The sequence below is a fragment of the Urocampus carinirostris genome, chromosome 4 (assembly GCF_059441175.1).
Source record: "Urocampus carinirostris isolate Australia breed hairy pipefish chromosome 4, RoL_Ucar_1.0, whole genome shotgun sequence".
NCBI classification, from domain to species: domain Eukaryota; kingdom Metazoa; phylum Chordata; class Actinopteri; order Syngnathiformes; family Syngnathidae; genus Urocampus; species Urocampus carinirostris.
Genome location: NC_142352.1, coordinates 17,833,682 through 17,851,006, shown reverse-complemented (window position 1 = coordinate 17,851,006; position 17,325 = coordinate 17,833,682). Strand labels below are relative to the sequence as shown.

The window sequence follows — 17,325 nt, the reverse complement described above, 5'->3', positions numbered from 1 at the left end:
CAAACACAATTGTTAAGTACGCCGACGACACCACGTTGGTCAGCCTCATCTCTGAAGGGGACGAGACGGCGTACAGGGATGAGGTGGAGTCACGTGGTGTTCAAAAAACCACCTCATACTGAACACCACAAAAACAAAAGAACTCATACTGGACTTCAGGAGGAAAGGCAGGAACCCAGCACCACTCATTACAAAAGGAGACTGTGTAGAGAGAGTCCACTCTTTCAAATTCCTGGGTGTGCACATCTCCGATGACCTCTCCTGGTCATCAAACACCAGTAGGGAAGGCCCAGCAGCGACTCCATTTGCTGAAAGTGCTCAGGAAAAATCATCTGAAACAGCAGCTGCTGGTGTCCTTTTACAAAGCCACAGTGGAGAGCATTCTTACATACTGCATTATGGTGTGGCACGCTGGGTGCACGGCAGCCGACAGGAAAACGCTTCAGAAGGTCATGAACACAGCCCAGAGAATCGTTGGTTGCTCTCTACCCAGTCTGGACGACATTGCCTGCTCTCGCTACCTCAGCAGAGCAGAAAACATCATCAAGGACTTTTCTCATCTTATTACACCTCTTTGACCTGCTGCCTTCCGACAAGCGCTACAGGTCACACAAAACAAAAACAAACAGACTCAGTGACAGTTTCTTCCCCAGAGCCATTACCACCCTTAACACACGCCGCACAAAAAACTGAAACTCTTGCAAACACACTACCTCATACAGATGTAAAATTGTATTCATGCCTATGCTCACTTTGTACAACACATATTGCACTAATACGATCCCAAAACTGTATGTAACATCTTACATGCCCACATTTCTTGTGTAAATATTGTGTAAATTATAACTTTTATCTTCTTTGTTCCTTTATATTGTGTAAATTATAACCCTATCTTCTTTGTTACTTATCTTCTTTGTTTTCTTTTATCCTCACTGTGAATTTCGTTGTCACAATATGTTCAACCCATTTTGTAACAATGACAATAAAGGTACATTCTATTCTATTCTATTCTAGTAGTGTGGTAGTCCTATGCAACACACAAGTTGCACTCTTTAATTGCCAAAGTATCAATAGTAGTATTAGTAAATGAAACTCTCCTTGCACACAGCGCCAGGAAATGGACTTTGTGGCCGAATGGATGTAATATCACACACAGTATGTGTTTACAAAACTGTTGTACTTTAGAGAGTTGGGTCTGTACAGTTAGCCTGTAAACATTAGCTGCTAGCAAAATCGTGGGAGTACTCCCGGGTTGAAACTCGCCCGACTTTTGAAGTAATGTCTTCACAGCGGTGTTCTTTTGGATACATTTTTCAATTTAATCTTTTTCATCTTGCAAACCAAAAATCGTCTTTATTTCATTTTCCGCTAAAAGTTTTCAGTGCTGAAGATTTAGTGAATCCCAAAAATACAGGGGTCCCCAATGTGGTGCCTGAGGGCAACAGGTAGTCCCCAAAGACCATGTGAGAGCTCACGGACAGATAATAGCTCATCAGTGATGTGTCTTTTTGGTTTTCTAGTAAAACGTTTTTTTACTGGCTTGATGTTTTATTTGTTGACTTAACTTTTAATAATTACAACCTGGTAATAACATAGTACCAACATAGTAATAACAAAAGTTATTTTAGAAATGTAATCTAAATGTTAGCACTACGCGCCAATCAGTAACAAATGGTAGTTCTTGAAATGGTTGGCGAACCCTGCTATAATATATACGTAGTGTGAACACTGAAAATTGTTGATCTTTCAAAGGCACGAACGACACCCCTGCGGAGTCTTTTATTTTTCTTTCTTTATGCAATACATTACCATGGAAACAGACTTATTTTTATATCAGAGAATGATGAAGTAAATTGTGATATTATGAAACGGCGTGACAAAGTGCCAAGATACCTGCAGGGAGTAGGAAGGCTGTTTTTCTCGGTCCAGTGGTTTTAAGGCATAGAGAAATTGAGAGTCCACTCCAAATATACCGTCTTCGTCTCCAGTTACCGCCAAGTCGCTGTAATTGCTTGGAAGACTGTGGAGCTAAGAGAACAGATTCAGATTCAGATTCAGATCTACTTTATTGTCATTCTAGTACACGTGTATACAGAACGAAATGTCGATACATCTGACCCGCACAGTTTCCTCGAATGTACAGATCTAAGTAAAAGTTGTATTGTATTGAGGCTACGTATAGTATTTTACCATAGTGCCGATAGTGCAAGAGGAGTAGCTAACCAGATGTGCAAAATGGGCAGTCAGGTTAACAAGTCCGGTAAACAGTAACAGTAACACTGTAACAATAACGCTGTAAGTACAATAGTGCAGAGAGCAAATGTGCAAGGAGACAGACACAAAAATCACAATTTGAGGAAAACAAGAAAAGACAAAACTCAGAACAAGAAAACATTTGTCTATCATTAGTTCTGTAGCCGTAATTGATCAAACGTTACATTTGCCTGTGATGTATGCGTATTTATTTAGATACCGGTATATTCCAGCTACGATTGTGTACAGCTAAGATAATGCTAAGTAATAAGAATGAGATCTGTTTTTCTAAGGCAAGGCATGTGTGACATTAAGAAATGGTGTACGTATTATTACTTATGGTGAACCTTATCTTCTCTGGTCCTTATCTTCTTGGTTTCTTTACCTCACTGTGAATGTGTGAAACTGGAGTGCCATGCCCAATTTCGTTGTCACAATATGTTAACCCATTTTGTAACAATGACAATAAAGGTATATTCTATTCTATTCTATTCTATTCTTCTTGGATCATATTTAGAAGTAAATAATGAACACACCCCTAATCATAGAGATTTTCAGAAATATCTAAAGTGCAGGCCAGTGTTATGGTGCTCATAACAATTTCTAAACACATAATTTAAAATCATTGGTCCGTCTAAATGCTGTGACTTGCTCTAAAAAACTTCTCTGAATATTGACAAATGTAATGTCACCAGGAGTAACTCAGTCAAAAATGTAGGTGTCACATTTGACCCCAACCTATCTTTCCAAACACACGTTAAGTGTCATGATTACCTATGTGAATCACCTATACCCGCTCATTTGGCGCTCTGTTTGGCTCCCTGCCCCTGTTTAAACCCAGTCCTGTCACTCTCCGGTTATCAGTCCGTCTGCGAACTTCTGTTGATACAAGGCAAACCTTTTTTTGACCCTGACTCCCGTTTGTCCCGTTTTTGCTCCCGTTTGTCTCCAGCTACGACCTGTTTTGATCCCGACTACGTCTACTCTCCCGTCCTGGCTTACGACCCATTTTTGATCCCGACTACGTCAACCGCGTTTTTGCTCTCCTGTCCTGGCTACCAACCTGTTTTTCCGTCCCTGACACCGCCATCGCTCGCTACGGAAGATCCACTTCTGTATTTGGACCACAATCCGAGTGCGAGAGCGACTTGCCTCCCGCGTCCAGCGAACACCAGATCGTGGACACAGCCCTTCCTCTTTCTTTCAATAAAACTTGTGGTAAACGTTACGCAATTGGGTCCTGATTCCGTTCTGGTCGTGACAGTTAGGAATATTACTAGAACACCTTTTTTCCATATTCGCAACATTGCTAAAATTCGCCCTATGCTGTCCAAGCCTGATTATAACTTATGCGTTTGTTACCTCCCATCTCGATAACTGTAATGTACTACTCTCCGGTCTCCAAAAGTCCACTATCAAGAGCCTGCAGCTGGTAAAAAATGCTGCAGCAAGCTTTTAACTAAGACAAGAAAGTTTGATCACAATACCCTGATTTTAGCTAACCTGCATTAGCTCCATGTTGGCTTAAGATGTTATCGGTAGTAGTCTTATCAAGCAGGATTTAGTGGGTATTGGTAAGAATGGAACACATCTCACTCATCCCTAACACTAATGTAGTGTATAAATTTGCACAAAAATTTTAGCAACTAAAACATATGTATGTTATCTGGGTTCTCGCATGTCAAATATATGGATTACATTGTGCGCGTAATGTTATACATTTACAGCGATTTCCAATTCTGGCTAAATTTACTTTTCGGTTCATGTCGAATTCTAGGGGTCTACTATACTGTACTGTAAAAAATACAGCTTTGCTGATGACAAGAAAAGGTATCTAAAATAAACATGTATGTAATAAGATGACCTACACGGATATGTGTTTAACACGGTCCATTTAGTAGTCTAGTTGCATTCATAAGACCCCAAGTGGGGTCCATTAGTCCAGAAACTGAGTAAATCCGTCTTTTCCAGAAAACGTGACTTTGTACGGACGCAAGATGAGTCAAGCACACAAAGGAAAGGGGTGTCATGCTGTTGCACAGCATGCCAAGAGCCCTTTTGAGTGACGTGCACGGATAAAATGTTGCCCGCCGACTGCACCAGCTGGACTGAATGACAAAAAGCTCAGTGTGAATTCTTCAAAGCCAGGTGATGACGGCAGCTTGCGTGCGCTTTTCTTTCGGCCTTCAGTGCCAAGTGGACTCAGACAAAAGAGGCAGATGCTTTTCTGCTTTCTTTTACAATTGTTGATTTGTTAAGGGACGTGTCATCCTTTTAGGAAAAATAGTCTGTGTAATATAGTGTAATAATCTGTGAAGCCCTTTGAGACTCTTCGTGATTTAGGGCTATACAAATAAAGATGACTTGACTTGACTTCGGAGAAATAAACCATAATCTATAAATATATATATATATATATATATATATATATATATATATATATATATATATATATATATATATATATATATATATATATATATATATATATATATATATATATATATATATATATATATATACATATACATATACATACTAGATAGGGCAGAGAGATGTATAAATATGATAAAAATATGTAACCATGCATCCCTTTCAAATTCTCATTTTCCTCTCTCTATTTCTCTCCCTCCCTTTGTTTATCTCTTACTTTCTCTCCTTCTCTTTTTTCTTTACTGATGTTTCTCTACTGATGTCCTTCTATTTCCTTTTTGCTGTCTTTCTATTTCTTTTTCGCTTTCTTTCTCTCATCTATCTATCTATCTATCTATCCATCTATCCATCTATCTATCTATCTATCTATCTATCTATCTATCTATCTATCTATCTATCTATCTATCTATCTATCTATCTATCTATCTATCAATCTATCTATCTATCTATCATCTTTTTCTATTTTTTACACTCTATTTCTCCGCTTTCTTGCTCTGTCTCTCTCTCTTTCTCTCTCTATCTCTCTCTCTCTCTCAAGTTCTGTCTTATATACAGTATAATTTCTATGTCATAAAGTATATATGTAATTATGATTCACAAGAGGCAGCACAGCGGCGCAGTGGTTAGCGCTTGTGCGGCACAGTTCATGTCATGGGAACTGGTTGTGGGTTCAAATCCAGCTCCGGACTTCCTGTGCGGAGTCTGTATGTTCTCCCCGTGCTTGCGTGGGTTTCCTCCGGGCACTCCGGTTTCCTCCCACGTTCCAAAAACATGCATTTCAGGTGAATTGGCCGGTCCAAATTGTCCCTAGGTGTGAATGAGCGAATGAGTTGTCTGTCCCTTTGTGCCCTGCGATTGGCTGGCAACCAGTTCAGGGTGTCCCCTGCCCACTGCCCGGAGATGGCTGGGATGGGCTCCAGCCCCCCCGCGACCCTAACGAGGATAAGCGGTACGGCTAATGAGATGAGATGAGATGATTCACAAGCTCTGATGCAGTTACTTTGCTGATTTTTGTTACATATATCGAATTTACCTGCCAATGTTCTTAATGTGCCATTACTTTTTAGGATATATTTCTAAAACAAAATACAATTTCTTACCTAGCTTGGTATATTTCAATTTGGAAATATTTCTCTATTCAAATTTGACGCACCCGCACACGTGGAACTAAATTACATCATTTCAAGTTTAAGATATTTTTTTTCAATGCCAGGTCACACAAATCAACATTTCTCAATTTCACTGATAAAAAAAAAGTTATACCTTTGATAAATACCATGGGAAAATGCCATCATAGTTCTCAGGAACGCCAATTTTGACATTTGCTCCAAAGCAGAATGCCAAAATGTTTATCAGCACCTGTATAAAATGAGAATTTATTGACATTTTTTCATTAACATTTTATTGTTTTATGTTGTAAATAGTTTCACTGAATTGAAAGGTACGATTCTTACTATGACGACAAACAAGAGCGTAAGTGCAGGTTTGTTGTCAGCCATGACTACCTTTGAGTGAAAAAGTTAAAAAGACACCACAACATAAAACAGAATGCAAGTTGAAGCAAAGCAAGTTTTTTTTTTAATGAAATTTAAAAAAATAATAATTTTTGTCAATTCCTACCTTTATCAGACGATGGATGTGAGCCTTTTGAGATGCGTGAGCAGAGTAGAAATGAACTGGAAAAAGTCTTTCTCTTCTACTCATGTGAGTTAATGGTTAACATGTTTTCTTCCTGTGAAGCCAGTTGCGCCAATCTGATTGCCTTAAATGAATATTCAACAGGATGCAAATGGTTGTATCAAGCAGCACCATACTTGTCAACCCTGTGTCAGGTTCCTGCATAAATCCATCTATATATTATCTGGACTGCTTATCTTCAGTAGGGGGTACTGGAGCCCATCCCAGCTACCTTCAGGCAGTGGGCACAGGACACCCTGAACTGGTTGCCAGCTAGTCACAGAGCACACAGGGACATACAACTCACTCACTCCTTCACACCTAGGGAGAATTTGGACCGGCCAGTTAACCTGACATGACATGTTTTTGGAATGTGGGAGGAAAACAGGAGTGCCCGAAGGAAATAAACGCAAGCACTAGGAGACCATGCAAGCTCCGCACAGAAAGCCCGGTAGCTGGATTTGAACCCATGACCTCAGAACTGTGCGGCGGACACGCTAACTATTCATCTACAATTCCGCCTTCCTGGATAAATGTAGACACAAAATGAGATTTTAGAAAAGGATTCATTTACGCAAAAGGAATCGTTATCAGATAGTGTACAGAAACAGAACAGGATTAAAAAATGCTACCCTAACACTGGCCGGACTGGACAATGCATCCCTGCAAAATTATGTTGAAACGCGATCTAGATTTAATTGATTAAATGAACAAAACTTGAAAGGAATAAACAGCACGATATGGTGGGATACCAACACAAGTGGAGGCAGGGTACATATTCACACAATAAATTAACTAAAACATTAACAATAACCAACTCTATCACGGCAAAAACATAAAAGAATTACCATGAGAGAAATGTTGGTTTAAGTGAAGAAAAATACATATCCTAATAAGAAACATAAATGCTTGTCATGTTTTTATTCTGTGAGAGTTTCTTAGCATTGGAACATTATCTAATCCAACCGAACAAAAACATGAAAGCAACCGATAATAATAACAAAAATGAACCAGTGCTCACGCGCATGCAGAGTATCGCGTGAGTTAAAATGTCTTTAAACAATAGCTAGCGAAAACGACGTTAAATGATATAAAATCAAATAATTGTCCTACAAGGTAGTCAAACAGTCTTGTATTAGAAGATAAAATATAAAAACAGCGTAAATGTTGTATGTATGTACATTATTTTAACAAAAACGAACAGGAAAACAGGTGTCAAACGTAGAGTTATATCAGTTACGTTTCAAAATAAGGCGTTAACCTCAACAAGCTAGTAACAAGGCTTGGAATAGGTTGGCTATTTAAAAGACAAAATACAATTATCGAAAATGTACCTACGGATGGTAGACTGGTTTAAAACTAATACCCACCAAGTGTACCATTGAACCAATAGAAAGCTATTGTTTACAAGTTGCTACTGTTAGTGTAAGACCACCATTGCACTTTTTTTCCCTTTCTTTTTTAAGGGCAAAACCATTCAAGCATGGGGAGATAAATTTAGCAAGATAAACACTCCCTACCCTAATATCTCACAAGGCTTGTAAAAATAGTTGTACTAATTCTTCCCTTTTTTTAAAAAAAACTTCATTGGCAATGTTTCCTGTAATCTTTGAGGGTTTTGAGCCTTCACACAAAGTCAGTGAGCGGCAGTAGCTCAGGCGGTAGAGCGCTCGTCTTGGGATCAAGGGATCCCCGTTCGAATCCCGGCTTGTCCGTGTTACATGTCGAAGTGTCCTTGGGTAAGACACTGAACCCCTAATACCCCCAATATGCAGGTTAGCGTCTTACATGGCTGCAATACAAGGCCGCTATTGGGAAATGTGAAGCACACAGTAAAGCGCTTTGGGAAGTCATTCACTTGAAAAGCGCTATGTAAATGCAGATCATTTCATTTCATTTCATTTCAGTTTTGAGGTGGACAGGGTCCCAGAATTTCGGAGGTCAGGCGGCCATGAGTTCCAGAGATGCGGGGCAGGGCGGCTGAAAGCTCTGCTCCCCATGGACCTGAGGCAGGGGGTATAGTGAGATGGAGGGAGGAAAGTGATCTGAGGGTGCGGGATGGTGTGGCAGTGTAAAGGAGGTCGGAGAGGTAGTGACGGGCAAGGTTATGAATGGCCATGCAGGTGTAGAGCAGAATTCTGTAATGGATTCTATGGTAGATTGGGATCCAGTGGAGTTGTTGAAGGACAGGGTGATGTGATGGCGTTAGGGGTTTTGGGTGATGATGCGTGAAGCAGTTATGGACCAGCTGAAGTTTATGGAGGGACTTGACGTAAGCCGTAGAGGAGGGCATTTCAGTAATCGAGGCGTGAGGTGACAAGGCTATGGACGAGGATGTCTGTTGTGTGTGGGGTAAGGGAGAGGAGGAGACGCTCGATGGAGCGCAGGTGAAAATAGGCTGACCGGGTGATGTTATGGACGCTCCCGGACTTAAGAACATTCGACTTACGGATTCCGGCAGATATGATCTTTTTTTTCGAGATGTCGAAAAATATCCGGACATTGCTATAAGTTAGATTTTGTATTGTGTGCACCTTTTTCTGAGTAGAGGGCAGTACTGTAGTGCTTCTTTTTGCCGCGTGGTGCTGTGAGCCATCACCCTGCATCCACCCCGAAGAAGAAATCCGGCTTCTTACAATAACTTTTATAGAAGTTTTCCATTTTTTTGTAATACTAACATTTATGGAATTTATTTAGTCGGTTGTACAATACAGAACTGTATTTAATAACACTTTTTAGTGAAGGTACAATTTTGGCAACAAGATTGACTTGATACATCAATCCATTATATGCACAGCTTACCCTCAGTAGGGTCACGGGGTGCTGGAGCCCATCCCAGCCGTCTTCGGGCAGTGGGCAGGGGACACCCTGCACTGGTTGCCAGTCAATCACAGGGCACCTAGGGACAGACAACTAACTCGCTCTCTCACACCTAGGGGCAATTTGAACCGGCCAATTAACCTGAAATGCATGTTTTTAGAATGCAGTAGGAAACTGGAGTGCCTGAAGGAAAGCCACGCAAGCACGGGGAGAACATGCAAACTCTGCACAAGACCTCAGAACTGTGCCGCAGACGCGCTAACCACTCAGCCGCCGTGCCGCACTGACGTGATAGATACATTTGGAAAGTATTTTATGCAACACAAGACCAAAGAGACCCCCAAAAACTTTTTTTCTAGACTTTTTCTAATTTTTCCCTGCCTTTTTTCTACTTACTGTTTCATATTTTTCCCCTTTTTGTTTATTTTTGTCTCTTTTGGTTTTGTTTTTTTCCTAGCCTTTTCCTTCCTTTTTCTTGTTTTTTTTCTTCATTGGTTTATTTTTTATTTTTCATTTTGATTTTTTTCCATTGTATGTTTCTTCTTCTTTCGAAGCGTTTTACTGCTCTTCTTGCTTTTTCCTCTTTTTCATATTTTTTCTGCTTTTCTCCCCTTTTATTTATTTTCCCTTTTTCTTCTTCATTTGTTATTGTTTTTTTTCCTGCTTCAAAGTGTTCTCTTCTCTGTCTGTGCCACAAAGAACTGCAGGCTTGTATAGTACAGGAAACAAAGTCGCTTAGTAATTCAGAGACGTCTGAATCTCGGAATTCTGATCTCATACCCACTGAACCGAAAGATGTACTTCTTAATGAAGAAAAAAACAAGTAAAGTTCATTTTTCATTTGAAATTTATTGAAAAAACTCAGTTATCCAAAACAAAGATACTTGAATGTCTACAAAACAAATATAACATATTGCTTCCCAAAGTGAACAAATAGTCTTTCCTCTCCATTCGCTCGAATGTGTTGGAGGCACGAACCCGCGTACCTTCCTTGCCCAAGACCGTGTGGGACGCTTTTACGTCCTTGAGCATAATGAGATGTGCATATATTGCATTCAGTGTCCTTCATGGCACTATTCCATTTTCACATCCAGTGATACCTCTACACTCGAATGACTGTATTCTAACAAGTCTGTATTTGAGCAAAAAATAGTGTAAGTTTTGCTTTGTTATTCGAACGAAAAATCGGAAGTCGAATAAACCTGAAGGAAGCTAAACACGTGGCCTAATGAAATGAGCAGCCAACTTGGCTAGTCATGGCCAGACTGTTCCAATTTTTCAAAATGGATAGTCAATCTGACAACATGTGTCGAGAATTTATTGTTATTTAGTGTGTTTTAATGCTTTCTTTGCCGATAATAATAATGGGTCCTAAGGAAATTAGTGGTAAGGGGAAGGAAAAGAGGATAACAGTGAGAACATTGATCTAGCTGAGAAAATTATTGCGAAATTCAAGTATGGTGTACAAGTGTTAGCCATCGAACCTCTGCCCAAACATACAGTTAATGTTTTTATATTTTTATCTTTATTGATATCATCTTGATCTACACATTGAAATTTTTATTGTTGTTTAGGTATGGGTTTTATGAATATTTTTGTATTTACGGTTGTTTAGGTACACGTTTTATTAATATTTTGGGCATTTTGGAATGCATAGGAATTTTAAAAAATAAATAAAATGCTGGAATGGCGCTTCCATTATTGTTCTATCAACCTTTAGGTATACATTCCATGATGTATTTTTCTCATGTTTTTGTTCATACCGGGTTACATGATGTACCAACACAAACTGGTACTAACAGAACATAACATGGAGGTTAGACGGCACAGCATTCCCACCTGTGGACAGAACATCAATGGAAGTGCCATGACAAAGAGCCAATTAAATGTTATGTGGGTTGTTGGAGCTCTTAAACACTAGGATTGTAGGGGCATTCCCTGTGGTGTGTCTTGGGCAAGTACAGCCTGGTGACGCCCATCCCTCTCAAGGCCAACAAATGTTTCCACCCGGTCTCAAACCGGTGACCTTTCTTGTGTTAGGCACACTAACTAGCTGTAACCCTTACTTTGAATGGGAAAAAAATGTTTTTAGTATTTGAACAGTCATGTACCAAGGTATCACTGTGCTTTCTTTCTTTTGCAGTATGGAACCAAGAAGGCAATCGCTGAATTTCTCACTCAGACTAAATGGATTTTAAGAGTTGGCGCGAACAAATAGAAAGAAAATCTGCGAAGCTTCATGCACGCCAACCCTATGAACATGATGACAATTCTATTACCTAAGAACGGTGAAAATCAAAAATAGATTTCTGTACAGCTCAGTCGATTTCAGTTAGTGTTAAAAAAAACACAGCATTGGGTCTTCAGAGGCCGAAAAAAAGATAAAAAGTTCTGGTGTGACTCTCAAAGAACAGTGAGATCATGGCAGGATTTGGACTTTTGCCTGAAAGCCATCTTCTTGTTCTTACGAGCAACCATCCGTCCCAGGAACCTTTTGGCTTTCTTGCTGATGCTCTCCCGGCGCCTGCAATTGGCCATTCTCCGGGCGTTTTCCTCCTTGCTGTCCTTCCTCAGGCGGATTTGCCGGACGATGCCCTCAAAAAGGTTCCGCACGTTGTGGTGGAGGGAGGCTGACGTCTCGATAAACTTGCAGTCGAAAACCACCGCGCATGCGCTTCCCTCTGGAACAAAGACAGGCCAGAAGATAGACAGAACCATTAGAAAACATCAAAATAACGGGAAAAATAAAACAAAAATCTTGAATTAATGGCAAAACATTTTTATAATTTTAGGTAAAAATATCATTATTTTTTGCAGTTAATTATCTAATTACCTTATTATTATTTATAATATTTCTATATTGTTAATTTATTATCGTTATTCTATGAATTATTTTATTATTTTTAGTTTGCTTATTATCTTTATTATATGAATGATTTTATTATTTGTTAGTTTATGTATTATCTTATGATCATACCATAATTATTTTGATTTCAATGTGTGTAATTATGTTTTGTTTTTTTCTTATCTTTAAATTTGTATAAATGAATACATAAATAAATTGAATTAAACATTTTTAAAGATTTGATTTGGTTTTTTTTTCTCTTAACTAAATACACACATTAATAAATATTTTTTTTCAGCAACCTTGTGCCCCATAAAATAAAATCTAGCCAAATAACAGTTTATGTTTATATTTTAATACATATTTCATTTATTCACCAGTAAAGGAGTGTCCTTGGTTTAAATCCTTAAATTTATTCACCAATTAAAGGGTGTCCTTGGTTTAAATCCTTAATATACAGTAAGCGAAATTGAATCTCAGGTGAATTTGCTTGACTTACCATCAACTGTAACTTCTCTGGACCTCACCAGGTCACTCTTATTGCCCACGAGGATGATGGGAATATCTTCCGACTGCCGGGCCCTGCGCAACTGAATTCGCAGCTCCGATGCTTTCTCAAAACTAGATTTGTCCGTCACTGAGTACACGATGATGTAGGCGTCCCCCATCCTCATACACTGCTCCTTTAACCACTGGCTGTTGTCCTGTGATAAAAAATGGTGGTTGTCAGGTTTTGTTGCACCTTCACTGCGACTGACGGCTATTGAAGTCATTACACTCATATATTCACTGCCATTGACGGCTTTTGAATTAAAGAGGAAGGAACATTTTTAGGGGCATGATAATCCCTGCAAGTGGAAGGTTTCAAATCAGTTTAATTTTTAATCCGCGTTTGCTGTCCCTTTCCCGCACTGCATCCACTTGCTACTCCACTAGACCAGCTAAGGTCCTATCAGACAAATGGTACATTTTTCCTATACATGTATATGAATTTATAATTTTATTTAATCATACGCATGTATACACATACCCCACTTTGTGGCAATTTCACTTTTTGATCCCCACCTCAGAACGGATTTGAATCATATCTCTGGGGTGTACTATATTTACAAACGCAGCTCACCTGTTCCCAGATGTCATAGAGCACAATAGCTGATTCTTCCTCATCCACCACAATCGATCTGTCGTAAGTGTTTCCTGAAAGAAAAGAAATAAACATGTTATTTTCTGTAATGCCTTTTTTTGGGTGGTGATGAGAATGAACATTGCTGCTTCTGTTACGTTGATATGCTTATGACAGCTGAGTGGCTGGCTAGAGATGGAAATAGCAATAATCAATACGTGCACACTCTTGCTTGCTGGAATAAGAAACCAATCCATGAGAGCCAATTTGCCATAACGGATTCACACGAATGTTACAGTGTATATCCACCCTTCCATTTATTTTCCATTTATCTTGTTAAGGGGTGAAAGGGGAACTGGAGCCAGTCTCGACTGAAAGGCAGGTTAAAAAATAAATAATAATTTTAACTGAAGACTTGAGGCTGAATTCTAGATAGTTTCGGGGATTTTTACAAGATTCTTTTCCTGCAAAAAATAAAGAAATTAAATTCCAATAGACAAGATTAGATTGCTAATAAAACGTTTCGTCTGAGGAACACAAATTTACTTATTTATTATTATTATTCATTGTGTTTTTTGTGACTTACTGTATTCATATATGAATACAGTAAGTCATATTTGATGAATAAATGGAACAAATGAAAAACAAAACAAGAGTTTAAATAACACCTGATCTGCAGAAGGTTTTGCAATTTATAAGTGCATTTTCATATATTTAAAATGGTTTTTTTTTCCAAAGAGAATTATTACTAATGTTTCAGTTTTCTTTTTCTAATTTACCAGATTATATAAATCAGCTATATTATCTTGACTGTTCTCATTCATTTATGGGGCGGCAGTAGCTCAGGAGGTAGAGCGATCGTTTTAGGATTAAGGGATCCCAGTTCGAATCCCGGCTTGTCCGTGTTACATGCCGAAGTGTCCTTGGGTAAGACACTGAACCCCCAATACCCCCAATAAGCAGGTTAGCAGCCTTACATGGCTGCACAGATCATGGCCGCTATTGGGAAATGTGAAGCACAATGTAAAGCGCTTGGGAAGTCATTGACTTGAAAAGCGCTATATAAATGCAGATCATTTCATTTCATGATGATTAATGACAGCTTTTACAAGTTTATTCTTGTACTTTTTGTCCTCTTCTTTTATTTTAAAAAGTTAAAATTAAAGGAATATACATTCATTGATATATTCATGTATTAGGTAATGTAGATTTTATTTTTTACCATGAAAACCCAAAGGTGTTCTATGTGTTATCCTTTGTTTGACAAAAACTAAACCAAATATTATAAATAGTAAAAATTAACGTGCTTAATCTCTCTCACTGACATGTGTAAGAGTCCCAAACAAATTTAACTGAGCTAACAGTAAATAAATGAGTTAAATAAACTTTTTTTCCTTTGAAGGTCACATTTAAGAAGATATTCAAAGACCAAAAAAAATAATTCCTAAATCTAAAAGGTTAGTTTAGAATTTTACAAAATGTCTAAATTTCATAAAAAAATAATCTTGCCTCTTTAAGTATTGAAACATTTTTAAACATATTGTATTCATTTATTCTTATTTTTGCATAATGTTGGTGCTTAGGTAATTGCACTGTATTTAATTTGAAGGAAAGGATTTAATGTATATTCGGATGTTTTTTTGTTTTGTTTTTTTCTGCTTGCTTACAATGAAAAATGTGGTTCTGTTTTAAGTGTTGAACACATGCAAATAGGAATTCTTATTTTGCCAAGGTTGGGTTCTGTTTTTACTATTATTGCACACTATGGTCCAATATTTTCACTATTATTAAGAGCTTGTGCACAGCTTACATTAATGCAACTATTCGCCAGTCATGTAACCTAGAAGGTTTGAATAAAAATAAAATAGAATAAAAAGGTCTCAGATGGGACCTTTAGAACAAGTTTTATATTTCCATCTGCAAGCTAAAATGAATAATTGATGTCTTATTTCCTTGTTTTTTTGTGTGACTTTTGAACAATAAACTTATCACCTGACTATCAGAATATTATTGTATTAATCTCATTTTTAAAGGTTTTTATTATACGTTCATCCTGGAGTGCCACATGTTTTAAACAATGTGCACAACGTTGTAGTACTCGACAATAAAGACAATTCTGTTCTCTTATGTTGAGTTTTTTGCATGGGTAAAACTATAAAACGAACGTCTAGTTTAGGCAAAGTGTAGTTTTGCAATGGACGGAGGGGATGTGTTCCCTGCACCAATATTGAGCAATCACTGTTTGGTCCCCAAAAGTGCACGATGTCCCCAATCAAAGCCAAGGTCAAATCTACCCTATGGGTGTAATTGACTATAACAAAGAGGATGATTGTGATAATAAAAATGATCCCTTACCAGCTTCGTCACAGTCGTGTCCGACATCCTCCACGCCACCAAAAACGCGCGCCAGGCTGGACTTCCCAACGCCGTGCTCCCCCAACAGAACCACTTTATGCACTTGCATATCAGCGTCACTTCCAGTAGAGATCACCGAATCCGAGGAATCGGACGCGCAACTGCCCCGGTGCTGTTCGTTTTGCGTATTTGCGTTGCAGCGCAGCAGCTTGGACAGCTCTTCCCCGGGTCCGTTCGGATGGAGCGCGGCTGCAGCGCGCAGGTCCCGGTCGTCTACCGGCATGCTTCTCCGGTGGAGGTTCGCCGGGAAGGGAGTGCTGCATCTCCTCTTGTCCATGCTGCGTAATTTGTCGCTCTTGTTCAAAGTCATTGCGATGGACGCAGAATACCTGTGGATACACGGAGAGCGTTTTAGTGGATACTCCGGGACGTTTTCTTTCATCTAAATGGTTTAAAGTCACTTACTAGCTACCAAAAAAGCCGCGAGGTCTGGTCTGCTCCAGTAATTCCGAAGTAATGTCTTTCTTTCCGTGGCCGCTGCTTCGCCGTATTTATACAGGAGTGCTTGTGACGTCACAGGGAATCGCGCTCTGTGCTTATTATAGTCGTGCGTAATGGCACCATCACCGTGCGGATGGGGGAGACTGGAAGAGCGGAGGAATTTCCCTTCCGTAAAGCCAAATGGAGAGTCCAACTCCTACGGGGATATTGGGGAAGGGAAAGCCCACTAAAAGCTCGATGATATAAATATTTTACTCGCCAGGTAGAATACATTTAGTGGTGTCTTCTTCTCGTACTGGAAGATCCGCGAAATGCGATGTGAGTCATTGTTCTCCATCATCACACAATCAATGTTGAAAAAACCTACACGAAGAGCCCTAATTTATATATATATATATATATATATATATATATGTGTGTATATATGTAGGTAGGTAGGTAGGTAGGTAGGTAGGTAGGTAGGTAGGTAGGTAGATAGATAGATAGATAGATAGATAGATAGATAGATAGATAGATAGATAGATAGATAGATAGATAGATAGATAGATAGATAGATAGATAGATAGATAGATAGATAGATAGATAGATAGATAGATAGATAGATAGATAGATAGATAGATAGATAGATAGATAGATAGATAGATAGATAGATAGATAGATAGATAGATAGATAGATAGATAGATAGATAGATAGATAGACGTGAGTGGCTGTGCAAGTTTCTGTGAAATGTTTGATTGTGTTATGTTGTGGTCAGCGTATTTTAGAGATCAGATATGTTTTCCTGCACTTTAAGGTGCACCTGGTTATGAGGTGCACTTTAAAATTTTCCGGCCAAATTGGGATTATATGTCGCTGCCAAGTTTCTTTGCCTTATTTTTCTTTGCACTATTCTATAATGCACTCACAACAGAGCATAGTTTACAAGCATTAGCTAGTAAATATTGCCTACATATCTTAATACTTTTTATTACCTTACTTTTTAAATTATTAAGTACATGTTTATCCTAGCCAGGCAAGGTGCCGACCTGCTTATTGGGGGCATTAGAGATTCAGTGTTTTACCCAAGGATATTTCGACATATAACACCGGGGAGCCGGGAATCGAACCTGCAATCTCTTGATCCCATGACGAGCGCTCTACCTAGAGTGCCCCATCTAATCTCGTTGACAAATTTGCACGTGCACACTGCCTTGTGATCAATGACAATAAAGACGAATGTAATTGTAACATAGCGCCTTGGGTTTGCAACTTGGCAAGTTTTATAAATGGCATTTCATGAATAGATAAAGTATAAAAACGATACGCTCAAAGGATACT

At 38.8% G+C, this 17,325-nt stretch overlaps 2 protein-coding genes across 3 annotated transcripts in view; both read right to left on the bottom strand.

Annotated features, from left to right (window-relative positions):
• cdh16 (cadherin 16, KSP-cadherin) overlaps nt 1-6,185 on the bottom strand; it is a 51,179-nt gene extending 44,994 nt beyond the window's left edge. Inside the window, exons 1-3 of the mRNA XM_088333339.1 lie at nt 6,141-6,185; nt 5,950-6,045; nt 1,894-2,028 (exon numbers count right to left, since the gene is read on the bottom strand). Of these exons, the coding sequence (XP_088189465.1) occupies nt 1,894-2,028; nt 5,950-6,045; nt 6,141-6,185 (276 nt within the window). The remainder of the gene's footprint in view (nt 1-1,893; nt 2,029-5,949; nt 6,046-6,140) is intronic.
• Nucleotides 6,186-10,851: 4,666 nt separating this feature from the next.
• On the bottom strand, nt 10,852-16,072 carry rrad (Ras-related associated with diabetes). 2 transcript variants are annotated; one of them, XM_088333189.1, is made up of 5 exons: nt 15,972-16,072; nt 15,507-15,895; nt 13,152-13,225; nt 12,528-12,732; nt 10,852-11,864 (listed from the first exon to the last, which is right to left on the bottom strand). In XM_088333189.1, exons 2-5 carry the CDS (start codon nt 15,874-15,876, stop codon nt 11,587-11,589), a joined length of 927 nt encoding a protein of 308 aa, XP_088189315.1. In that variant the 5' UTR covers nt 15,877-15,895; nt 15,972-16,072; the 3' UTR covers nt 10,852-11,586. The 2 variants fall into 2 exon arrangements, with proteins under 2 accessions (XP_088189315.1, XP_088189314.1); XM_088333188.1 differs by lacking the exon at nt 15,972-16,072 and having other exon boundaries at nt 15,507-15,950.
• Nucleotides 16,073-17,325: the final 1,253 nt, after the last annotated feature.